The 19631-nt window shown below is 36.0% G+C and overlaps 1 protein-coding gene across 8 annotated transcripts in view; it reads left to right on the top strand.

Moving 5' to 3' along the window:
- Window positions 1-19631, top strand: part of LOC150101263 (cyclic AMP-dependent transcription factor ATF-2-like) — a 379459-nt gene that overhangs the window by 145866 nt on the left and 213962 nt on the right. For all 8 annotated transcript variants that reach the window (XM_090400483.1, XM_090400482.1, XM_090400481.1 and 5 more), the window contains one exon: window positions 6759-6855. In XM_090400483.1, the coding sequence (XP_090256609.1) occupies window positions 6807-6855 (49 nt within the window). In that variant the 5' untranslated portion in view covers window positions 6759-6806. The remainder of the gene's footprint in view (window positions 1-6758; window positions 6856-19631) is intronic.

Here is a 19631-nt window from a genome sequence, read left to right as displayed (position 1 = left end):
CTTCATTGGTGATTTTCTGTACCCATCCTATTCTTAGAATCTTCCTGTAACAAGTTCTTTCAAATGCCAAAATTCTTTTTCTTGATTTGTTATTTATTACCCATGTTTCAGATCCATAAAGTATACTGCTGAAGATGCATGTTTCCAGTACTCTTAGTTTTGTTTGCAGACTGATCATTTTGCTTTTCCAAATGTTATCCATGGCCTTCAGATTTGTTCTTCCCTTTGCAATCCTGATCTTTATTTCTTTTTTACAGTCCAAGTCATATGTCAGTTTACTTCCCAAATATATGAATTGTTCTACATTTTCTATATCAGTTCCATCCACTTGTATCTTTTGTTTCATGTTCTTCTCACCAAATACCATTGTCTTTGTTTTTTCAAAGTTCATAACAAGTCCAAATCCCTTCCCTTCCTCATTTAACAATTTGTGTTTTTTGTAGTTCTCTTTCATCTTCTTCAATAATAACAATGTCATCTGCAAATCTCAGATTGTTAATTCTCATTCCATGTACAGATATTCCTTTGGCATTCTTTCATTTTATCTATTGCTCTTTCTAAATGTGTGATGAAGATGCTTGGTGATATTGGGTCTCCCTGTCTAGTACCTCTGCTTGTTTTAAACCATTTCCCCAAATCATCACCTATTCTAACTGCTGCAACTGCATTCTGATAAACATCTTTTAATATAGCTATTAGTTTTTTATCAATTCCATAGGATTCCAGAACTGCTAATGTCACTTTCTTCAAATGCTTTCTGAAAATCAACAAAGCGAGTATATATGTTTTTGTTTTTTCTCCTAGCTTTCTCTGCTATTAGCCTCATTGTCAAATCTGTTGAATTGTAGTTTTATCCTTCCTAAATCCTGCTTGCTCGTCTGCAAGGTATGCTTCCAATTGTGTTCTCAATCTTTCTGTCAATATGATCATCATCAGTTTACCAAGGTGACTTATCAAGGCAATTGTCTATAATTTTTACATTGTAGCTTATTTCCTTTCTTGTATAATGTTACTAATATTGATTTCACCCACTCCTCTGGCATTTTCCCTTCTTTCCATACCATATTACATAGTTGGTGCATTTCTGTAACCATACTTTCACCACCATATTTAATCATTTCTCCAGTAATGTTATCGTTACCAGGATTCTTGTTGTTTTTGCCATCCTATTGCTTTTTCTACCTCTCCTCTTAAAATGTCCATATCATGCTCATTACCTGGTGATGATATCTGCTTCGGATATCACCACCAGGTAATGAGCATGATATGGACAGTTTCCCTTCAGTCAGTTTCCCAATGCTATCTGAATCTAGTTTTTCTTCATATAACTCACTACAGTATCTTGTCCACTGCTGTACAATTTTTTCTTTATTCATCAATACTTTGCCTTTTTCATCTTTAATTGGGTCTGTTTTGGTTGCCAATTTCTATTAATGGTTCTGATCATTTTGTATACCTCCCTTGTTTTATGCTCTCCATAGTATTGTTCTATATTGTTGCATTGGGCTTCTAACCATTTCATCTTATCCATAATATAATGTCTTGGTAAGTATAATTTACTTTGTCACTAAGTGAAAAACTTCTTACAACTATATCTATCCCTAATGGGCACTCATATTTAGTGTTTTCCATATGCATATTTCAGCTAGCTGTTTAAATCAAATTTTTAGTAAGTTTTTTATTTCTTTCCACCTTTAGATCACATATGATACTAGAAACTGGTATATTGTGCTGTCATCTCTCCCTATAACAAATGCTGTTATAACATATCTTGGGGTTTCCTGAAATATTTTCATGTGGCTCCTAAGTAAAAATTTTACTCTTACTTGAGTAAAATAACCAAGCTGATTATTAATGGAGGTACCTCTATATACCACCCTAATGCTAATTGAGTTCTAATTAAAATAATATTTTTTATGAATTAAATTAAAAGTATTTAAATGACATACTTGGGTTTGTACTTTTAAGTAGATAGAGATGACATAATGTTTGGTGACCGACTTGATTTACCCAAAATACATGTATGGTAAGAAAAAGTTAGGAATGATGAACAAATATTTGACCATAGAGATATATATATACTCAATAACTGAGGGGGGGGGGACTAATGGCAGAGTGATAATGAATAAATTATATACAATATTTAAGATTCAGATTGTAAGATTTGTAATATTCCTTATACTTGGGTAAAGGATTAAGCAAGAATATAATTTCTGTCAAGTATAATTTACTTTATAACTAAGTGAAAAAACTTTCTACAACAATCGATGGTGAGTTAGCCGATCTCATACGGAGGTAGCAGGGTTTTTTCTCCCGGAAACTCGGGTTTTTCATCCCGCATACATACAAATCGGCCCTTCAGAACACACGCAATTTACAGACAAAAATTACTAGTTGTGGTGGTGTTGGAGGTGGGCGGTAGATGGCGTTGATTCGTAGTAGAGGTAAGGTGTAGAGACAGTTGAAAATGTCCTTCCGCGATGAGTCTTCGGACTCCTTGGAGGTATCAGGAATAATAATAATAATAACAATCTCTGTCCCTTAAAATAGGCATTTAGTTGCTAGCAAACAGTATGCTAGCTGTTTTGTGGGAATCACCTTGAGATGCTAAACAAACAAAACTTGAGCTTGTCATGTGGTTCATAATTCTGTATTAAGAGTAGTTTGTGTTGGTTTGAGAGTAATGGGACTAATTTTGTTTAATTGTTATGAGGATGAGATTATATAGGATCTTTTTGTGTTTACTGCAGTTGTTTGATTCTTATCATTAAGTTTGTAGAAACATAATTTAGTTTTGTTTTCTCAGAAATCAATAATGGTAACCTTCTCGATTTCAGGATGTGTTTTGACTGTGTTACATAATGATATTTCAGTAGTAGGATTTTTTTTAATAGTGCTAATGTGTTTTTGTTTGTTTTATCTTTGTGGTTGGAATGTAAGCTTTGGTGATCAGAATATATTGGGAATGAGAATGCCATGCATAATCTGTTTATTTTTCTCAAACACCTTTAGCCATATGTTAAAATTCTCATTTAAATACAACGAAGATAAATCTATAAAGATACATATGTATATGACAAACCCACCAACATTAGGAATTACTTACATTTTTCCTCCTATCATCCTTACTATATCAAGAGATCAATTATGTTTACACAGTTCATTAAATGTTTACAACTAATAGATTATGCTATCCATATAGCCCAGAAGTGCATGCCTTCTTTCCCAAGCACTTTTCTACATCCTACACTGTCTTAAAATACCATGTGTTCATAATATCTACAAAACTGTCAATCATGTATTCAAATATTCTAATTGCAAAATTTTCTTAACTGACAACAAAACTATAAAATTTACTAAAACACAAAACCAGAATATCTCAGAGTATTACTATGGCATAATATCATTTACCTGTTTAACTGTCAATCAGGGTGCAGTGTCTGCTGCATTGGACCTACCATTCTTTAAAGTCATGTTTAATTGATCATTACCAAAACCTCAATATTCCCATACCTGACTGCTTACTTTCCACCACAAAAAAAATACACAAACACACTAACACTATCAGTAAAAATCCCACTACTAAAATATCATTACATGCAATACACATCCAGTCAAACCACATTCTTGAAATTAAGAAGGTTACCATTATTGATTTCCCAGAAAACAAAACTAAACTATGTTGCTCTGAATCTCTAGTGATTAAAACTAACCAGCATGCAGTGGACAAAAAAAAATCTCTGTACAATCTTGCCTTCATGGCAACTAATCAAAATAAATTACTTTTTATTACTCAAGCCAGCCAAACTCTTCTTAATACACAATCCTGAATGAAGACTATGGCAAACTCATAGTTATGTTTGTTTATCATCTGAAAATGATTCTCATGAAACATTGAGCATGCTGCCTGGCTGTATATTTGTATGTATGCTATACATTTTTTGTGCCATTTTATTCTTTCCAATTTTTTTAAAATTCTTAATTTGGCAAAATTTCTGTCTGTTTTATTCATTATCTTTTTACTATTCTTTTTTTTTTTTTGAATACACGTATATCTACATTCACATATTGTCCATCATTGCCAACTTTTTCTTACCATGTGTGTTTTGGCTCAGTCACGTTTCACAGCAAACATTGTGTCATCTGTACCTTTTAAAAAGCACACCCAGGTATGTCATTTAAATACTTTTAATATAATTTTAAGAAATATATTTTAATTAGAACTAAATTTAACCTTAAGTTGGTATATAGGAATAGCTCCATTAACAAATGAGCTTGGCTACTATAAGAGGTTTGCTCATTATACAAAATTACTGAAAAGTCCTGAACATAGTCCAGCAGTCATAGGCACAGAGCTGTGCTAAAATAAAGTCACTTGAAAACTATTTACTATAACAAACTGTTCCTGTGGTTGGCCCTTGCAAGATTGCTGTAGTGAGAATCAGCTGTACAACATATGATTAGAGCAGCTTCTAATAGTACCAATCTATAAAAAAGGGAAATAAAACTGAATGTGGAAATTACTGAATATTCCTGGCAAGATTTATGCAACTATAAATGTTGAGAGAAATGGCTAAGAAAAGTTGCAGAAGGAATGGTTGGTGAGGAACAACCTGGATTCAGGTCAAATAGAGGCTGCCAGGATCAGATTTTCATTTTAAGACAAATTAATTTAAAAAACCTTGTGCATTTTCTCGTTTACCACACCTCTAATAATCAAATCGCCAAACAGCATTACTTGCAGGTTTTTCATTACCTTTTACATGCCGATATCATTAATTTTTGATATCAGCATGTAAAAGGCTTCTTCACTCTTCCATACATATATCTACAATTCTCTTAATTTCTTTCTGTATCGGCCTCATCTTCACCAACTCAGCTTTTAAATCTTGCATCTTTTTTCTTTTTTTTTTTTTGCTATCATTTTTGTTCGCTGTCAATCCCACTTGCCACCTTCCCGTTAATTGTGCTGTTTTTCAATGTCATTATTGCCTACTTTATTCTTAATTTCACTCTATTTTTATGCATTGCATAAATTATCCCTGCCTTTATCATCATTTAAACTTTTTTCCTTGCTATCATTTCCACACAATCCCTGAACATTCGAACACTCTTCAACTGCCCTGTCAGTTTTGATGACATGTTCCTTAATCCTATTTAAATTATTTAGACTCATATTTATGCAAGCCTCATCAGAATATCACACTTCCTAAATACCCCCACTCATTCTTTTCACTTATTCAGCCTCTCTACATAAACATTCATCACTTCTTTCCACACATACATATTGCATTTACAGCACTGTACCATTTTTGAGAAATCCACATTGTTTAGTTTATTTGTCTTTTGCACAGACCTGTGCAATGATTTGCCTTTCAGTGCATGTTATCAGTGTGCTAATAAAAACAACGAGTTGATGATAATATCGCCTAAGAAATTTATCCAAACACTGCATTCCACACTCAAATAATATTGAAATAATATCTCGCAGTAATAATTAATCTGCAATTTAGACAATATCAGCTCATATTTAAATATAAAATTTACTTATGTTGCTGTAACCCACACAATGACCGATGTTTAACTTCCAGGACTGATGTAATTAATCACTCTGGAAAAAAAAAAAAAAAAAGGTAAGATGTATTTTAGTTGATATTTAGGATCAATCTCAACATCATGTGCCTTTGAGTTTACAAATAATTTTGAAAAAGTTTTTTTTTTTTAGAAAATAATTATCACCATCAGTATGGCACTTTTGTGACCCCAGGGAAATAACAAACTCACGTAGTTGTTTGGGAAAATTTACTAGAAAAAGAAAACAAAAAGAATCTGGTCCCACTTCATTGAACATCTACATGGAGAAAGCTAGAAAATGCGCTTCTGGAGGAAGCTTTTAACATTGAGACCATTGGAATACTTGTTTACAGTCATTTAGATAGACGAAATTAAAACTTAGGTGAATCTTAATTTACCCTAGTTTAGTTCATGTAAGTGGTAAATCCACTACTGATTTCTCTCTTTAACCAGGAACTGTTTTATTGTGAATACAGCTGATTTAAAAAAAAAAATAATAAAGTATTTTTTTTTACTTTTCTATTTAATCTGTTTTACTTTCTGACAAAAGTAGTACTTTTGAATATACAAATACCCGACCTTGTTGGCTGAGTGGTTAGCATATCCGCTTTCCAGCCAAAAGGCTGTGGGTTCGAATCCCACCATGGATGTTTGTGATTGTCTGTGAAAATATTAGTGGTGGTGGGTGGAAGATGGCATTGGTGTGGATGATTGCAGTTGTATTTGGTTGTAGTGGGTGAATTGAGTGGTAGAGTAGGTGCCTTCCCTCGATGAGTAATTGGACTCCCTGGAGGTGTCATGTAATAATAATAATAAAGTAGCTGATCATATCTGAACAAAGCCATACCTGAATGCAAAGCATCAATCATAGATGGTAATTAAGTACACCATCTTTTAAATACAGGAACATAAATTTAATTGTTAGTAATTCAGTAAAGGGAAAATATGATTTAACATATGATATGGAACTAATTGTGTCCTAACTGTGAGATTTGTCTGTAGGTATAATAAATTACTATTAAGGCCTCCTGAGCTTCATGGAGAAGAAGACAATGTATATTTCACTGTGCTAATTGGTCACTTTTGTGTGTGCTTTCACACACACATATTAAATCTATGTATACTGTTTGAATTTATTTTTAATTAATACATATTAATTTCAATTCCTTCACTTCTGTTTGTAGCAATTTACTAATGAAGATCACCTAACAGTCCATAAAAAGAAACATGAGATGTCTTTAAACTTAACCCCTACATGCAATTTTAAAATGCCATTTGTTGGTAAGCCATTTTTTATTTTCATAAGTTATTTCACAATGTTACTGAGTTTAGATTTTAAAGCATGCAAGATGAAAAAAAAAAAATATATAAGATTGTATAGGTAGGTAGTTTAGTTTGTTATATTTTCTTACTGGTGTTAATATAATTAAAAATATAGGTAATATTTTAGGTATAGGTAATCTCAGCATTGTACCCTATGGCACTAGGATCATGCCCACGCAAAACTTTAGTTTAATATAAACCAAAATTAACACTCAACGTTTCGACCTTCATATCAAGATCATCATCTGGTGTATACACATATATACAGAGAAACAAGCTGCACTACAATCTAAATGGTTTGCTAAAGTTGCTGGCCAATCGTTACAACAATTATTGGCCTGACCTGTGGCGGGAAAAAAAAAAAAAATCCTTTACTACATCAAAGCTAGAGTCCTATTATTATCTATTAGGTTATAAAATTAAATTGAATATGTATATATATATTCATCTACTGTCTCTATCGCTCCCTCAACACAACCAACCACCATTTCCTCTCCCTAAAAATCGACTTTCTCCAATCCCACTTTCCCAACAGCGAAATCATCCTAGGAGATTTTAACGTCCACCACACTAGCTGGCTTTCCTCTTCTAGTTGTACAGATCTTGCAGGCAGAGATGCTGAAACATTTACCATCACTAACGACCTTACACAACTTGTCCAGATGCCAACCAGAATATCAGATAACCCAAACCACTCCCCAAACACACTAGATCTCTTCCTCACCAATGACCCTCCAAATACACAGTGAAAGTAGTGAGCCCCCTGGGCAATTCTGACCACAACCTAGTGCTCATCTCCTCTCCCATGCAGTAACATTTTCATAGACACTCCCATACAAGAGTAGTTTGACACTATAACAGTGCCAAGTGGGACAGCCTCCGTAACCTCTATGCCACATTCCCATGGTTGGACTATTGCTTCTGGCCTTCCAACCCAAACATATGCACCGAGCTCATTACTAAAGTAATCCTCACCAGCATGAATACATACATTCCACACAGCACTCTGAACTGCCATTCTCTAATGAAACCCTGGTTTTCTCCAAAAGATGTGCCAAGGCTGTAGAGATGAAACACCAGACATACCACAACTAGCTGAAATCAAGAACCTCATCCTCCTTCAAAGCTTACACCGAAGCCCATAATAGATGCAAAAAAATAATCAACGCTTCCAAAACAGAGTTCGAAAGAGCGAAAAGCAGGAAACTAGCAGCCTGTCCAAACGGCAGCTGAGCCTTTTGGTCTCTTGCCAAAGCAATTGGCCGTAACTTCTGTCCAACATTATTCCCACCCTTATCATACCCAGATGGCTGTACTGCATCATCACCCACAGAAAAAGTAAATCTTCTGGCTTCATACTTTGCTTCAAATGCATGCATAACTGATGATGGTAAATGTCTCCCAACCATTCCAGACACACAACATACAATGCCTCCCCCCATATCCTTTTGCCAGGATGAGATCAGAAAAATACTGTCCAAATTAGACACAAAAAAGTCTCCTGTCCCTATTGGCATTCCCCTAATTGTTCTGAAAGTTTGTGCTCCAGAACTGACCCCCCATCCTATGTCACCTATATATGCTCTCTTACTCCACTGAAATCTATCCCACAAACTGGAAATTGGCCTATATATTCAGCCCATTCCCAAGAAGGGTGACAAGTCACTGCCATCCAATTGCCACCCTATCTTGCTTACCTCAGTCCTCTCAAAAGTAACGGAAAAAATCATCAATTCCCAACTCCTTCACTATCTTGAAGATGCTCATCAAATAAATGACCGCCAGTATGGATTCCGCCACTGCCGATCAACAGGAGATCTGCTCACATAAGTCGCCCATCTCTGGACAAATGCTTTGGAAAGGTTTGGCGAATCTCAAGTGGTTGCACTAGATATCTCCAAAGTCTTTGACCTGGTGTGGCACAAAGGCCTACTAGGCAAACTACCATCATTCAGTCTGACCGAGGACTTCTGCTGTTGGATTGCCAGCTTTCTGTCTGGACACACACTGTGTGTGATGGTGGATGGCTCCCTATCCTCTCACCATTCAATTAATGCTGAGGTCCCACAAGGTTCTGTCCTCTCACCAACCCTCTTCCTGCTATATATCAATGACCTACTGCAATTGATCTTCAAACCAATACACAGTTTTGCAGACCACAGCACACTACACTCCTCACTTGCATTTGATAAGCCTTACCCTACACAACTCACCTTAACCCACAGAACAACAACCACCACCACCCTCAACTCTGATCTCCAAGCCATCCTATGATGGGGTTCTGATAACCTCATAAATTTCAACGCAAATAAAACCCAGTTCTGTACTATTTCCCATAAAAAAGAACCATTTTTTCCCTAGTATCATTTTTGACGATACCCAAATTTCCAGATAGTTTGAGATCTCTCTTCTTGGAATTCACCCTCACATCAAATCTCTCCTGGCATAAACATATCACAACCATTGCATCCTCAGCCCTCAAAAAATCTAGGATTTCTCTCCCTCAAGACATTACTTCACCCCCGAACAGCTATTAACATTATACAAATCACAAATTCGCTCAGTTATTGAATACTGCTCCCACATATGGGGTGGGGCCCTAAAAGCTCTCTCAAAATGCTCGATTCAATACAGAGGAGAGAGTTGGTAAGAGTTGGTAATGATCCATCCCTTACCAACTCTCTCCCCCCCCACTTTCACACAGACGTATGGTCTCTGCAGTATGTATATTCTACAAATATTTCCATGGGAAATGCTCATCTGAAATAACATCAATAATTCCTCCGCTCAGTGCTAAGCTCATTGGAACACGTGCAGCTGCTGCACAACATCCCTCCACAGTATACCTAGAAACAAACAGAACAAGTTTCTTTTCCTCTTCCTTCATCCCTGCAACTGCTGCACTGTGGAACAGTCTCCCACCTGCTGTGTTTCCGAAGGAATACAATTTCAAGTCCTTCAAATCAAATGTAAACAAATTCCTCCTTTCCCAACCCACTACCCATACACGGTACTAATGTACTATAGGTTGACTAACCAACCTCTTGTGTATGGGCTCAACATAAATAAAAAAAATAAAAAAAACTCACCCAAGGAAATGCAGACTTCTTGCCATCAGTTTTTTCCTCCAAATCCTGCCTGAACAACTAAAGCAAATCATCTCCCATACACTCACAAACTGTCCACTGCATGTCTCCTCTAAACTTTTGCCAAAAAGGACATCAGGTAAACCCTCAATTAATCTTGATACTAATATGGCTTCTGATCCAGTTGTGCTCAAGACTTGTGCTCCAGAATTGACACCCATTTTGTATCCCCTATATAAAATGGGTGTGAAGTAAGAGTCAACATGAAACCTGTACTCAAAAACAGATACAAAAGTCAGCCATCTAACTATTGTCCCATTGCTCTCATCTCAATACTTTCAAAAGTAATTGAGAAGGTTATCAGCAATCACCTTCTTCATTACCTGGAGACTTAAACAGTTAATTAGCAATCACCAATATGGATTTTGCCATTCTCATTCTATTGCTGACCTACTAGCTAATGTTGCCCACCTTTGGACTCAGGCCATGAAAGATTTGGAGAAACTCATTTTATCGTCCTCGATATTTCTAAGGTATTTGATCTTGTCTATATCCAAGGCCTCCTGAAGAAGCTGCTATCTTATGATCTCCCTTCTACACCCTGTGATTTGATTGCCATCTTCCTAACTCTGGGACATTCCAGCATTGATGTCCATCAGTGTTGGAGTGCCCAGTGTTCTGTGCTCTCACCAGTGCTCTTCTTCCTTTACAACAATGACCTCATTTCTCTGAATTCAAATATTATTCACAGCATCACCGATGACAGTACCCTTTATTGCTCTTTTTCATTTGATAAATGCTGTAGTACTCTTAAAGATAGATGCCACATGATCTTCCATAACCAGTGACTTAAACACCGACCTCCTCAAAATCTGGGATGAAAACAATTTAGTAAATTTCAATGCTAATAAAACTCAAGCCTGCCTTATTGCCCAGAAGAAAAATCCTATGTTATACCCTCTCACTTTTGATAATTTTCCAGTTTCCTTTCAAGATCAGCTTACTCTTCTCAGGTTGACTGTCACATCCAGTTTATCCTGGCACAAACATATATATTACATAGCCTCTTTAGCCTGTAAAAAAACTTGGTGTTCTTTTCTGTTCTAAACATTACTTCTCTTCCTCTCAACTAACACTTTATAAGTCTCAGATGCAGCCAACCTTGGAGTACTATTCCTACATTTGGGATGGAGTGCCCAAGACCCCTCTAAGAATTCTTGATGATATTCAGAAAAGGGCAGTGTGCTCAATAGATGACCATTATCTCACACACTATCTTCAGTCACTTTATCATAGGCATTCTGTTTCAGTGTGCCTTTCTTATAGGTACTTTCATGGGCATTGCTCCTCTGAATTGGCTGCTACTATTCCTCCACTTTCTTCTAACCATGTAAGAACTAGAGCAGCCAGTGATCAACATTCATGCACTGTCCAGCTCCAAACACACTGAATTAACTTCTCATCAGCTTCCTTCATTCCATCCACCTCTATTCTTTGGAACAGTCTCCTGCATACTGTTTTTCCCACTGAATACAACCTTCCACTCTTTAAGAAAGAATTCAACAGGATAAATTTCTCCTTAATCATTGCCCACACATGCCACTGTAGTTAGTGGTTAGTGTTATAGGTCTTCTGACCTTTCATATGTGTGGCCATCATTAAAAATGAATAAATAAATAAATAAGCCTGTAGAATAATTCATATTAAAAACATATAAAATAAACATTATAAAGTTTATTTTAAGGTCTATTGAATGTACATTATCATCAGGTCACTGAAGGATCAAAGCTAGATAACTGAGAAGATACCTTCACATGGTGCACTTCATCAGTAGATATCCACTTGGATACCAAATGAACGGGAATGGGCTGGAAATTTTTGACTAAGCTGAACAAATTTTATTCTGTATTGGCTTGAAACAAACACACAGTGATGTTTCTCGTAATTGGGTTTAATGGAATGAATACAGCACAGAGAAATGATTAACCACAGGTTTAATCATTGCTATATTTTGTCTCTGTCATAGAGACACCTTCTGGAATATAATATAAAAATTGGGATCTCACACACACAAATTTAATTCAAGTAGAGGCAGCTACATTAGAAGCATAAAGTCATATGAGGGACATCCTCTCTCTGTGCTGTTAGGCATGAGGTATAATAATTAATATTTCCCAACTCACAGGAAGTTTAACAAAACCATATTTTTTAGATTAGGTTGGTTGTAAATCTGCTGATTCTACAAAAAAGTTTTTCAAGTTTTGATTTGCTGTGGCAAAGCATTATAGTTTTTCCCATTTGATTCTGTGCAAGGTATCCAAGGCATAGTCATCTATACCTATCTTAAGTTAATCTGAAGAGAAGAGATGCCTCTGGCAGGATTTGAACCTGCAGCTTCTTGGATGGAGAGTGGATATGCTAATTGCTCAGTCAAAAGGCTGGCAGTTAAGTATCCCTTTATTAAAATGATGGTAGAACACAATAGAATGCCATGGAGCTGGAACACTGCCTGGTTAAACAATGCCCACCCCCATTTCACTCTTTTTCTTCAGAGAGAACCTGGTGAACAGTGAAAAGTCACATACTGAACAAATACAAACTCGGTATCAGCAGAATTGAAGATTGGAAATGTAAACGTAAGAATTATCAATGGGAAAAGAAGTGAAACTGGAAGAACTAGAAAAAAATCCATAATACTAATTGACATAATTAGTAGTATTAAGACAAAGAATTTAGCAATATGCTCTCTAAACTTCAGCTCTGTATCTACTACCACCACCCTTAAATCTCTGACATCCTCAATTTCTTGGAGTGTAGTTCTCTCAATGTTATACACAGCTTATAATGTTTGTATCCCAAAATGCATAACTGTACACTTTTCCACATTAAACTGACATCCATCATGTTTTGCCCATACTGTCAGCCTATTTATATCATGCTGCAAGCTCTCTCCATCACCTTGATTATCAAGCTACTAAATATCTCCCTTTAAATTATTTCCTATATAATTTCTGTACAAATTAAACAGCAGTGGTCCAAGCACTGAGCCATGTAGCACATCATTAGTCACCTGCCTTCTCCTGGATTCTACACCTCGATATACTACTTTATGGTATCTGTGCATGAGTCACCCTTTTATCCATATCACCAGTTTTAAATCCATCCCTGTTTGTTGCACTTTGCAGCATAACAGAATTCCATGTGTATCTTGTCAAATGTCTTTGCAATCCAGCAGCATCATCATGTCAGCTTTCCCTTAATCCAACTTAAATGTCACTCTATTATAAAAAAATTATATAAAAAGTTAGTAGATTACTAAGGCATGAACCACCCTTCACAAAGCCATTGAAAAAGAATCTTCTTTTTTGCCAAGTTTGGTTGTTTTTCCTTTATTTCATTCTTTAAATGATCCAGCAAAGATGCATAATACACTCCGGTAATTTTTTTGTCATTTTCCAAGAAGTTTATGAAGATTATTCCACGAGCATCTCAGGAAAAGGTGGCTATAGCCTTTCCTGCTGAAGGAATGGTTTTCGCTTTCTTTGGTGCAGATTCCCTGCTTGCAATCCATTGTTTTGACTATTCCTTGGTCTCAGGCTGGTAGTGATGAATCCATGTTTCTTCCAAAATGACACAAAAATTCCTCTGGATTTCGTTGAAACAGCTTCAAGCTGTCCTTGCAACAGTTCACACGTTGCCGCTTTTGATCCTGTGTGGGCAAACGCGGCACCCATCTTGCGGATAGTTTTCTCACATGTAAATGTTCATGTAAAATATTATGTATGCTGTCATTTGAGATGCCCACAGCCTTAGCAATTTCATGCACCTTCACTTTTCTATCATCCATCACCATATCATAGATTTTTCAATAATTTCTGGAGTAGTGACCTCAGCAGGGTGTCCAGAACGTTCGGCTTCACTTGTGTTCATATGGTCACTTCGAAAGCTACTAAACCACTTATAACCTGTTATAATCGAATGTGCAGACTGACCATAATGTTTATCAAGCTTAGCTTTGGTTTCCTGAGCCGTTTTGCCTTTCAAAAAGTAATGTTTAATCACTACATGAAATTCTTTCTCATCTATTTTTTAAAAAAATCACGGTACTTGACCGATTCAAATGAATGCCAAACACAGAGTAATAGATCTATCTGACTGAAACTTAGTGTGATCCTCCAACAGTTGCCAGCAACTAAAAATGACCTCGATATGTACTGGTGGCACTATCTCTTAGACTTTGCATGGACTTATTGAACAGCCCTCGTACAGTGTTATACTGCTTCCTCTAGATGCCCCTTGATTATCCCCCATGCGCTGTGAACATAACTGGAATATCCTTGCAGGCGTAGACTTCTGTGGCTAATTGTTTCAAAAGATATATTTCGGTGATTACACTACATTTTTTTATTCAGTTATTCAGTTATATAAAACACTGAAATAATAGTTCCCGACAAGTTTCGTAAATCGTAGGATTTACATCTTCAGGGGGTAAATAGTATAACTTAAAGCTTAAACAAGAGAATTAATAAATACAAATCATAACCGTCTGGCTATTCATAAAACTCAAATAACAGAATGCAGATATATAACGTTATTGACGTTGAACAATACTGGACGATGCCATGTGTTCTTGTTCTCGTGCATACAGTCCGAGCTCAGATTGAGGTAGATTTTTTATTAGAGCTGACCACACTTGATGGAGAATTAAACCTTGATTTTTATTGCATTGGGTTGGGTTTTTTAACATATTAGCAGCTTCTTTAAATTTTCTTATATAACTGTTGTTTTCTATGTATGACATCGTGGTTTTTTGCCAGAGTACATCGTGTCCAGTGGAAGTGGTATGGAAAGTAAGACCTGTTTTTTGTTCTCTTTTGTATTGTATGTCTTTTTGGTGTTCAAGCCATGCGTCTCCAGATCTTCCTGTCTGTCCTACGTAGCAAATCCCACAAGAGCAATGGATTTTGTAGACTCCTGGTTTTTTAAGAGGATGATGAGGTGGTTTTGGTGGATGTAGGAATCTTGAGATTTTTTCCATAGGAAGGAAGGCTAATTTTATGTTGTGTTTGTTCATTAATTTGGCTAGCTTATCTGTAACATTTTTGATATAAGGAAGCGAGATTGCATTTTTGTAATCCTGTTTTATTGTGTTGTTAGCTGGAGGCATTTTGAGGATTCTCTTGATGGTTTTTGTTTCATATCCATTCTGTTGGAGAATTTGTGTTAAGTATTTTAGTTCTTCATTACATCTTTCTTGTGTGCTGAAGATATGGTATGCTCTGTCTCGAAGAGTTTTAATTAAGCTTATTTTTTGTGAAGGATGGTGGTGTGAGGCTGCATTTAGAAATCTTCCAGTGTTTGTCGGCTTCCTATTTACTGAGAAGGAGAGCTTACTTTCTTCATTAACTTCTAATAGAATATCCAGAAAAGGAAGTTTTTTTATTTTTTTCTTGTTCTAAAGTGAATTTTATGGTGTTGTGCAAATTGTTGAGATAATCTTTGAAATTGATAAGTTCATCTGTTATTCCACTGAATATGATGAAAATATCGTCCACATAGCATAGCCATATTTTTGGTTTTTTATAGTAATTCTTAAGAGCATTGTTTTCAAAATTTTCCATAAATAGGTTTGCTAATACTGGTGATAATGAGGAACCCACCAGTCCTTTTTGTTCCCAGATTCTATCTTTATATGTGAAAAAAGTATTGTTTATACAATGTTTAAAAAGATTCAAGATGTCCAGAGGGAAGAGGTCTTTTAGGAGATTCAAAATTTCTTGCCTCGGGACATTTGTAAACAAGCTGATAATGTCGAGACTTGCTAAGATGTCTGTTGGACCAATATGTATATCTTTCACTTTTTCTATGAAATGTTTACTATTTTTTATGAAGGAAGATGTTTTTCCTATATGTTGTGAGATCATGTTGGTGAGGTATTTCGCCAAGTTGGAAGTCGGTGAATCTCTTCCATCTACTATTGGTCTTAAAGGTATATCTGTCTTATGGATCTTTGGAACACCATATATTCTTGGTATCAAAGGATGTTTTGATTGTAAGTATTTTTTAAGTTCTTCCATCCAGAGAGGCACTTTTTTTATTAGATCATTTGTTTTTTTTGTGTGTAGGCCAAGTCGGGTCTCTGTCTATGGGTTTGTAGGTGTTGGTATCTTCCAGGAGACTTTTCATTTTGTTATCATATTCTGTAGCATTTAAAACGACAGTTGCATTGCCTTTATCTGCTTTTATTATGACAATATTTTTGTCATCCTTTAACTTTTTAAGGCAAACGTATTCATTGTAAGGTAGGGGTTCCTACGAGGTAATCTGCTTTTTAATAGCAAAGCTGTACTTTCTATACAGATAAGATCTGCCGTGTTGTCCGGTAGATTTCTAATTCCTTTTTCTATTTGTGCTATGATATCAATTTTTGGAAGGAAATGTGAGGTTAAGGTGAAGTTAAAACCCTTAACGGATAAGCTAGCCAAATTAATGAACAAACACAACATAAAAGTTAGCCTTCCTTCCTATTGAAAAAATCTCAAGATTCCTACATCCACCAAAACCACCTCATTATCCTCTTAAAAAACCAGGAGTCTACAAAATCCATTGCTCTTGTGGGATTTGCTACGTAGGACAGACAGGAAGAGCTGGAGAAATATGCATGACTGAACACCAAAAAGATGTACAATACAAAAGAGAACAAAAAAACAGGTCTTGCTTTCCATACCACTTCCACTGGACACGATGTACTCTGGCAAAAAACCACGATGTCATACATAGAAAACAACAGTTATATAAAAAAATTTAAAGAAGCTGCTAATATGCTAAAAAACCCAACCCACTGCAATAAAAATCAAGGTTTAATTCTCCAAGTGTGGTCAGCTCTAATAAAAAATCTACCTCAATCTGAGCTCGGACTGTATGCACGAGAACAAGAACACGTGACATCGTCCAGTATTGTTCAACGTCAATAACGTTATATATCTGCATTCTGTTATTTGAGTTTTATGAATAGCCAGACGGTTATGATTTGTATTTATTAATTCTCTTGTTTAAACTTTAAGTTATACTATTTACCCCCTGAAGACGTAAATCCTACGATTTACAAAACTTGTCGGGAACTATTTTTTCAGTGTTTTATATAACTGAATAAAAAAAATGTGGTGTAATCACCGAAATATATCTTTCGGAATATCCTTGTTTTGTTACCTCCCAAGTCCAGATCACATGATCAGTTTATCCAATTGGAGGTAGTTTAGTTACTTTAGTTAAGAACAGTTCTCTAATCTGTGATCCTGTAACAACATTCAACAATCTCGTACCTTGAGTTACCTCTGTCACATTCTGCTTCAAGTAATTATCTCTCAATAATTATATAAATTCCATTTCCTTCCAGCCATGTGATCTATCCTCCTCCTAATCTATGTCTCTGAGGTTGAAGACCACTATAGACTGATTGTACTAATCTCTTGATGCATGTCTTCTGCATGATCCCTGGAACCCCCTGCCCTATAGCAGCAACCCATTTTATATTTTGTCCTATTGGCCTTAATCTCACACCAGATTACTCGAAGGAACTGCTGTTGCCCATCTGACTTGCTCTCCTCCTCTCATTAACAATCTACCCAGCTTCACACTACTGCTCTCATTCAGATGCAGACCATCCATAGCAAACAGCTCTCTCCTACTTTGAGATTTATTCCACACATTAACAAACTCAAGTCTTTTCTTCCTGCACATTCTAGCTATTATGCCAGTAATGATCATTGCTCTTCTTCTCAGCTGTCTACTATCCTACCTTGTCGACACACAGTTCTCCTTTTCACACTCTTTCGCTTCACTGTTTTTAGCAACACTTGCAAGTCATGCGCTCCCTCATTCACACTTCCTCGCAAGTCATTTGTTCCAATGAGCACAGTCAATTCCTCTGCATTCCTTTCTCCTCCGCAGCCTCAGTCATTCTTCCTATTGTTACTCTTCTCAGACATACTTTTGACACCTGCTCCATTTTTCACATTACAATTATTTCTATTGTTGCTTCTCTCAGACATTCTTTTGACACCTTCTGACACTATTTTTCACATCTTTTACTAAGAGTTCCCATACAGCACTATACTACTTTCCACCATTCCACTACAATCATTTATCTCGGACTCATCTGCAACTGAAACCTTACTGCTTACAGCTCCAAATATCAATATCGTCTCTAAATTATCCTATCTTACTGTGCACATTCCTAAATTCAGTCCTCAACCTTATCAGTTCTTTTTTAATATCCTCATGTGTTCATATCTTTTGTGCTATATCCATTACCATTCCACCATCTTGAGCATCTTGCTCTATTTTAGTACACTCTGCTGTGTCATTTACCTTATGTGCACTACATTGATTACTTCTAGCTTTCAGTATATTTGTATTATCACATTCATTATTCATGCTACCATCAATTGTTTCTTACAGTAGAGCACTCGTTCAGTTTTTTCTTAACTCTCTTACTACTCATGTATGGGATGTCAGTTTAATGTGGCAAAGTGTAAGGTTATGTGTTTTGGAGTGAAAAGATTGCCAACTATATACTACATTGGGGGAAACTATACTCCAAGAAATTGATGAAACCTGAGACTTGGGAGTGTTATTGGATAGGGAGTTAAAGTTTAGGGGTGGGGGGACACATTGCAAAAGTGGCTAATGTAGCTCATCAGATCACTTGGTTACTGAAGAATACTTTGACGAACAGAGACAAGCAGGTTATTGTTCCACCCTTTATTCTCCCATCTTTATGGATAAGACTCCATTTTGACTACTGTGCACATATCTGGGTGCCAGAGTTTATCGGTGGTGAGGAGGAGGAGGTGGAGAGGATCTAGAGGTGAGTAACCAAGATGGTAGCAGGTCTATGGAATGAACCTTATGAGAACAGGTTGAAGATTCATGGGTTACGGAAACTAGTTGATAGGCAGAAATGGGGTGATATGATTGAGATGTACAAATTATTGAGGGTTTTTACAAATTAATTCAGAAGAAATTTTTCAGAATAGGTCTGGTGGTGGGAGAAAATTTTTTTCAAAATTTTTATTTGTAAGATATTCAAATTCTTTGGAAGAAGGAATTTCAGAGTTTGTTTTAAAAAATCCGCCTTTTTCGAAACAGATTTCAGTAGTCTTCTCTGAGACTAGCTTCCATGACATTGCTACCAAATGTAATGCATCAAGAAGGGAAATCTTTTTTGCAATTGCACTTGCATCAGATTGGTTTTTTATATAATCAAGTTCAACTATAATTTATGCACAAGCTTCTCTGCTATAATAAGCTTTAAAGGCTTGTATGATGCCTTTGTCACATGGTTGAATTAATGGTGTAGTGTTCAAAGGCAAGAAGATTACTTTGATGCTCTTTAACGATAAATTGTTTGTGCGTGCAGTTGTCTACTAACAAAGACAATTTTTTACTTTAATTTAAGATCCCACTTAACTAACCAATTGTTGAAAATGGCATTAGTCATCCAAGCATTTGCACTAGAACAGTAGTCAACAGGCAGACTTCTGACACCTTTAAAAACCGTTGTTTTTTTATTTTTCCAATCATTAGGAGTTCCCGTTTCTCATCTTTCACAGTACAACAAAGAACTGTCACTTGCTCTTTTGAAGA

This window comes from Typopeltis vanoorti, chromosome 11 (genome assembly GCF_054136105.1).
Source record: "Typopeltis vanoorti isolate ZY-2024b chromosome 11, IOZ_Tvanoo_1.0, whole genome shotgun sequence".
NCBI classification, from domain to species: Eukaryota; Metazoa; Arthropoda; class Arachnida; order Uropygi; family Thelyphonidae; genus Typopeltis; species Typopeltis vanoorti.
Note: the sequence above shows the minus strand (reverse complement) of the source record. Positions and strands in the feature narration are given on the sequence as shown.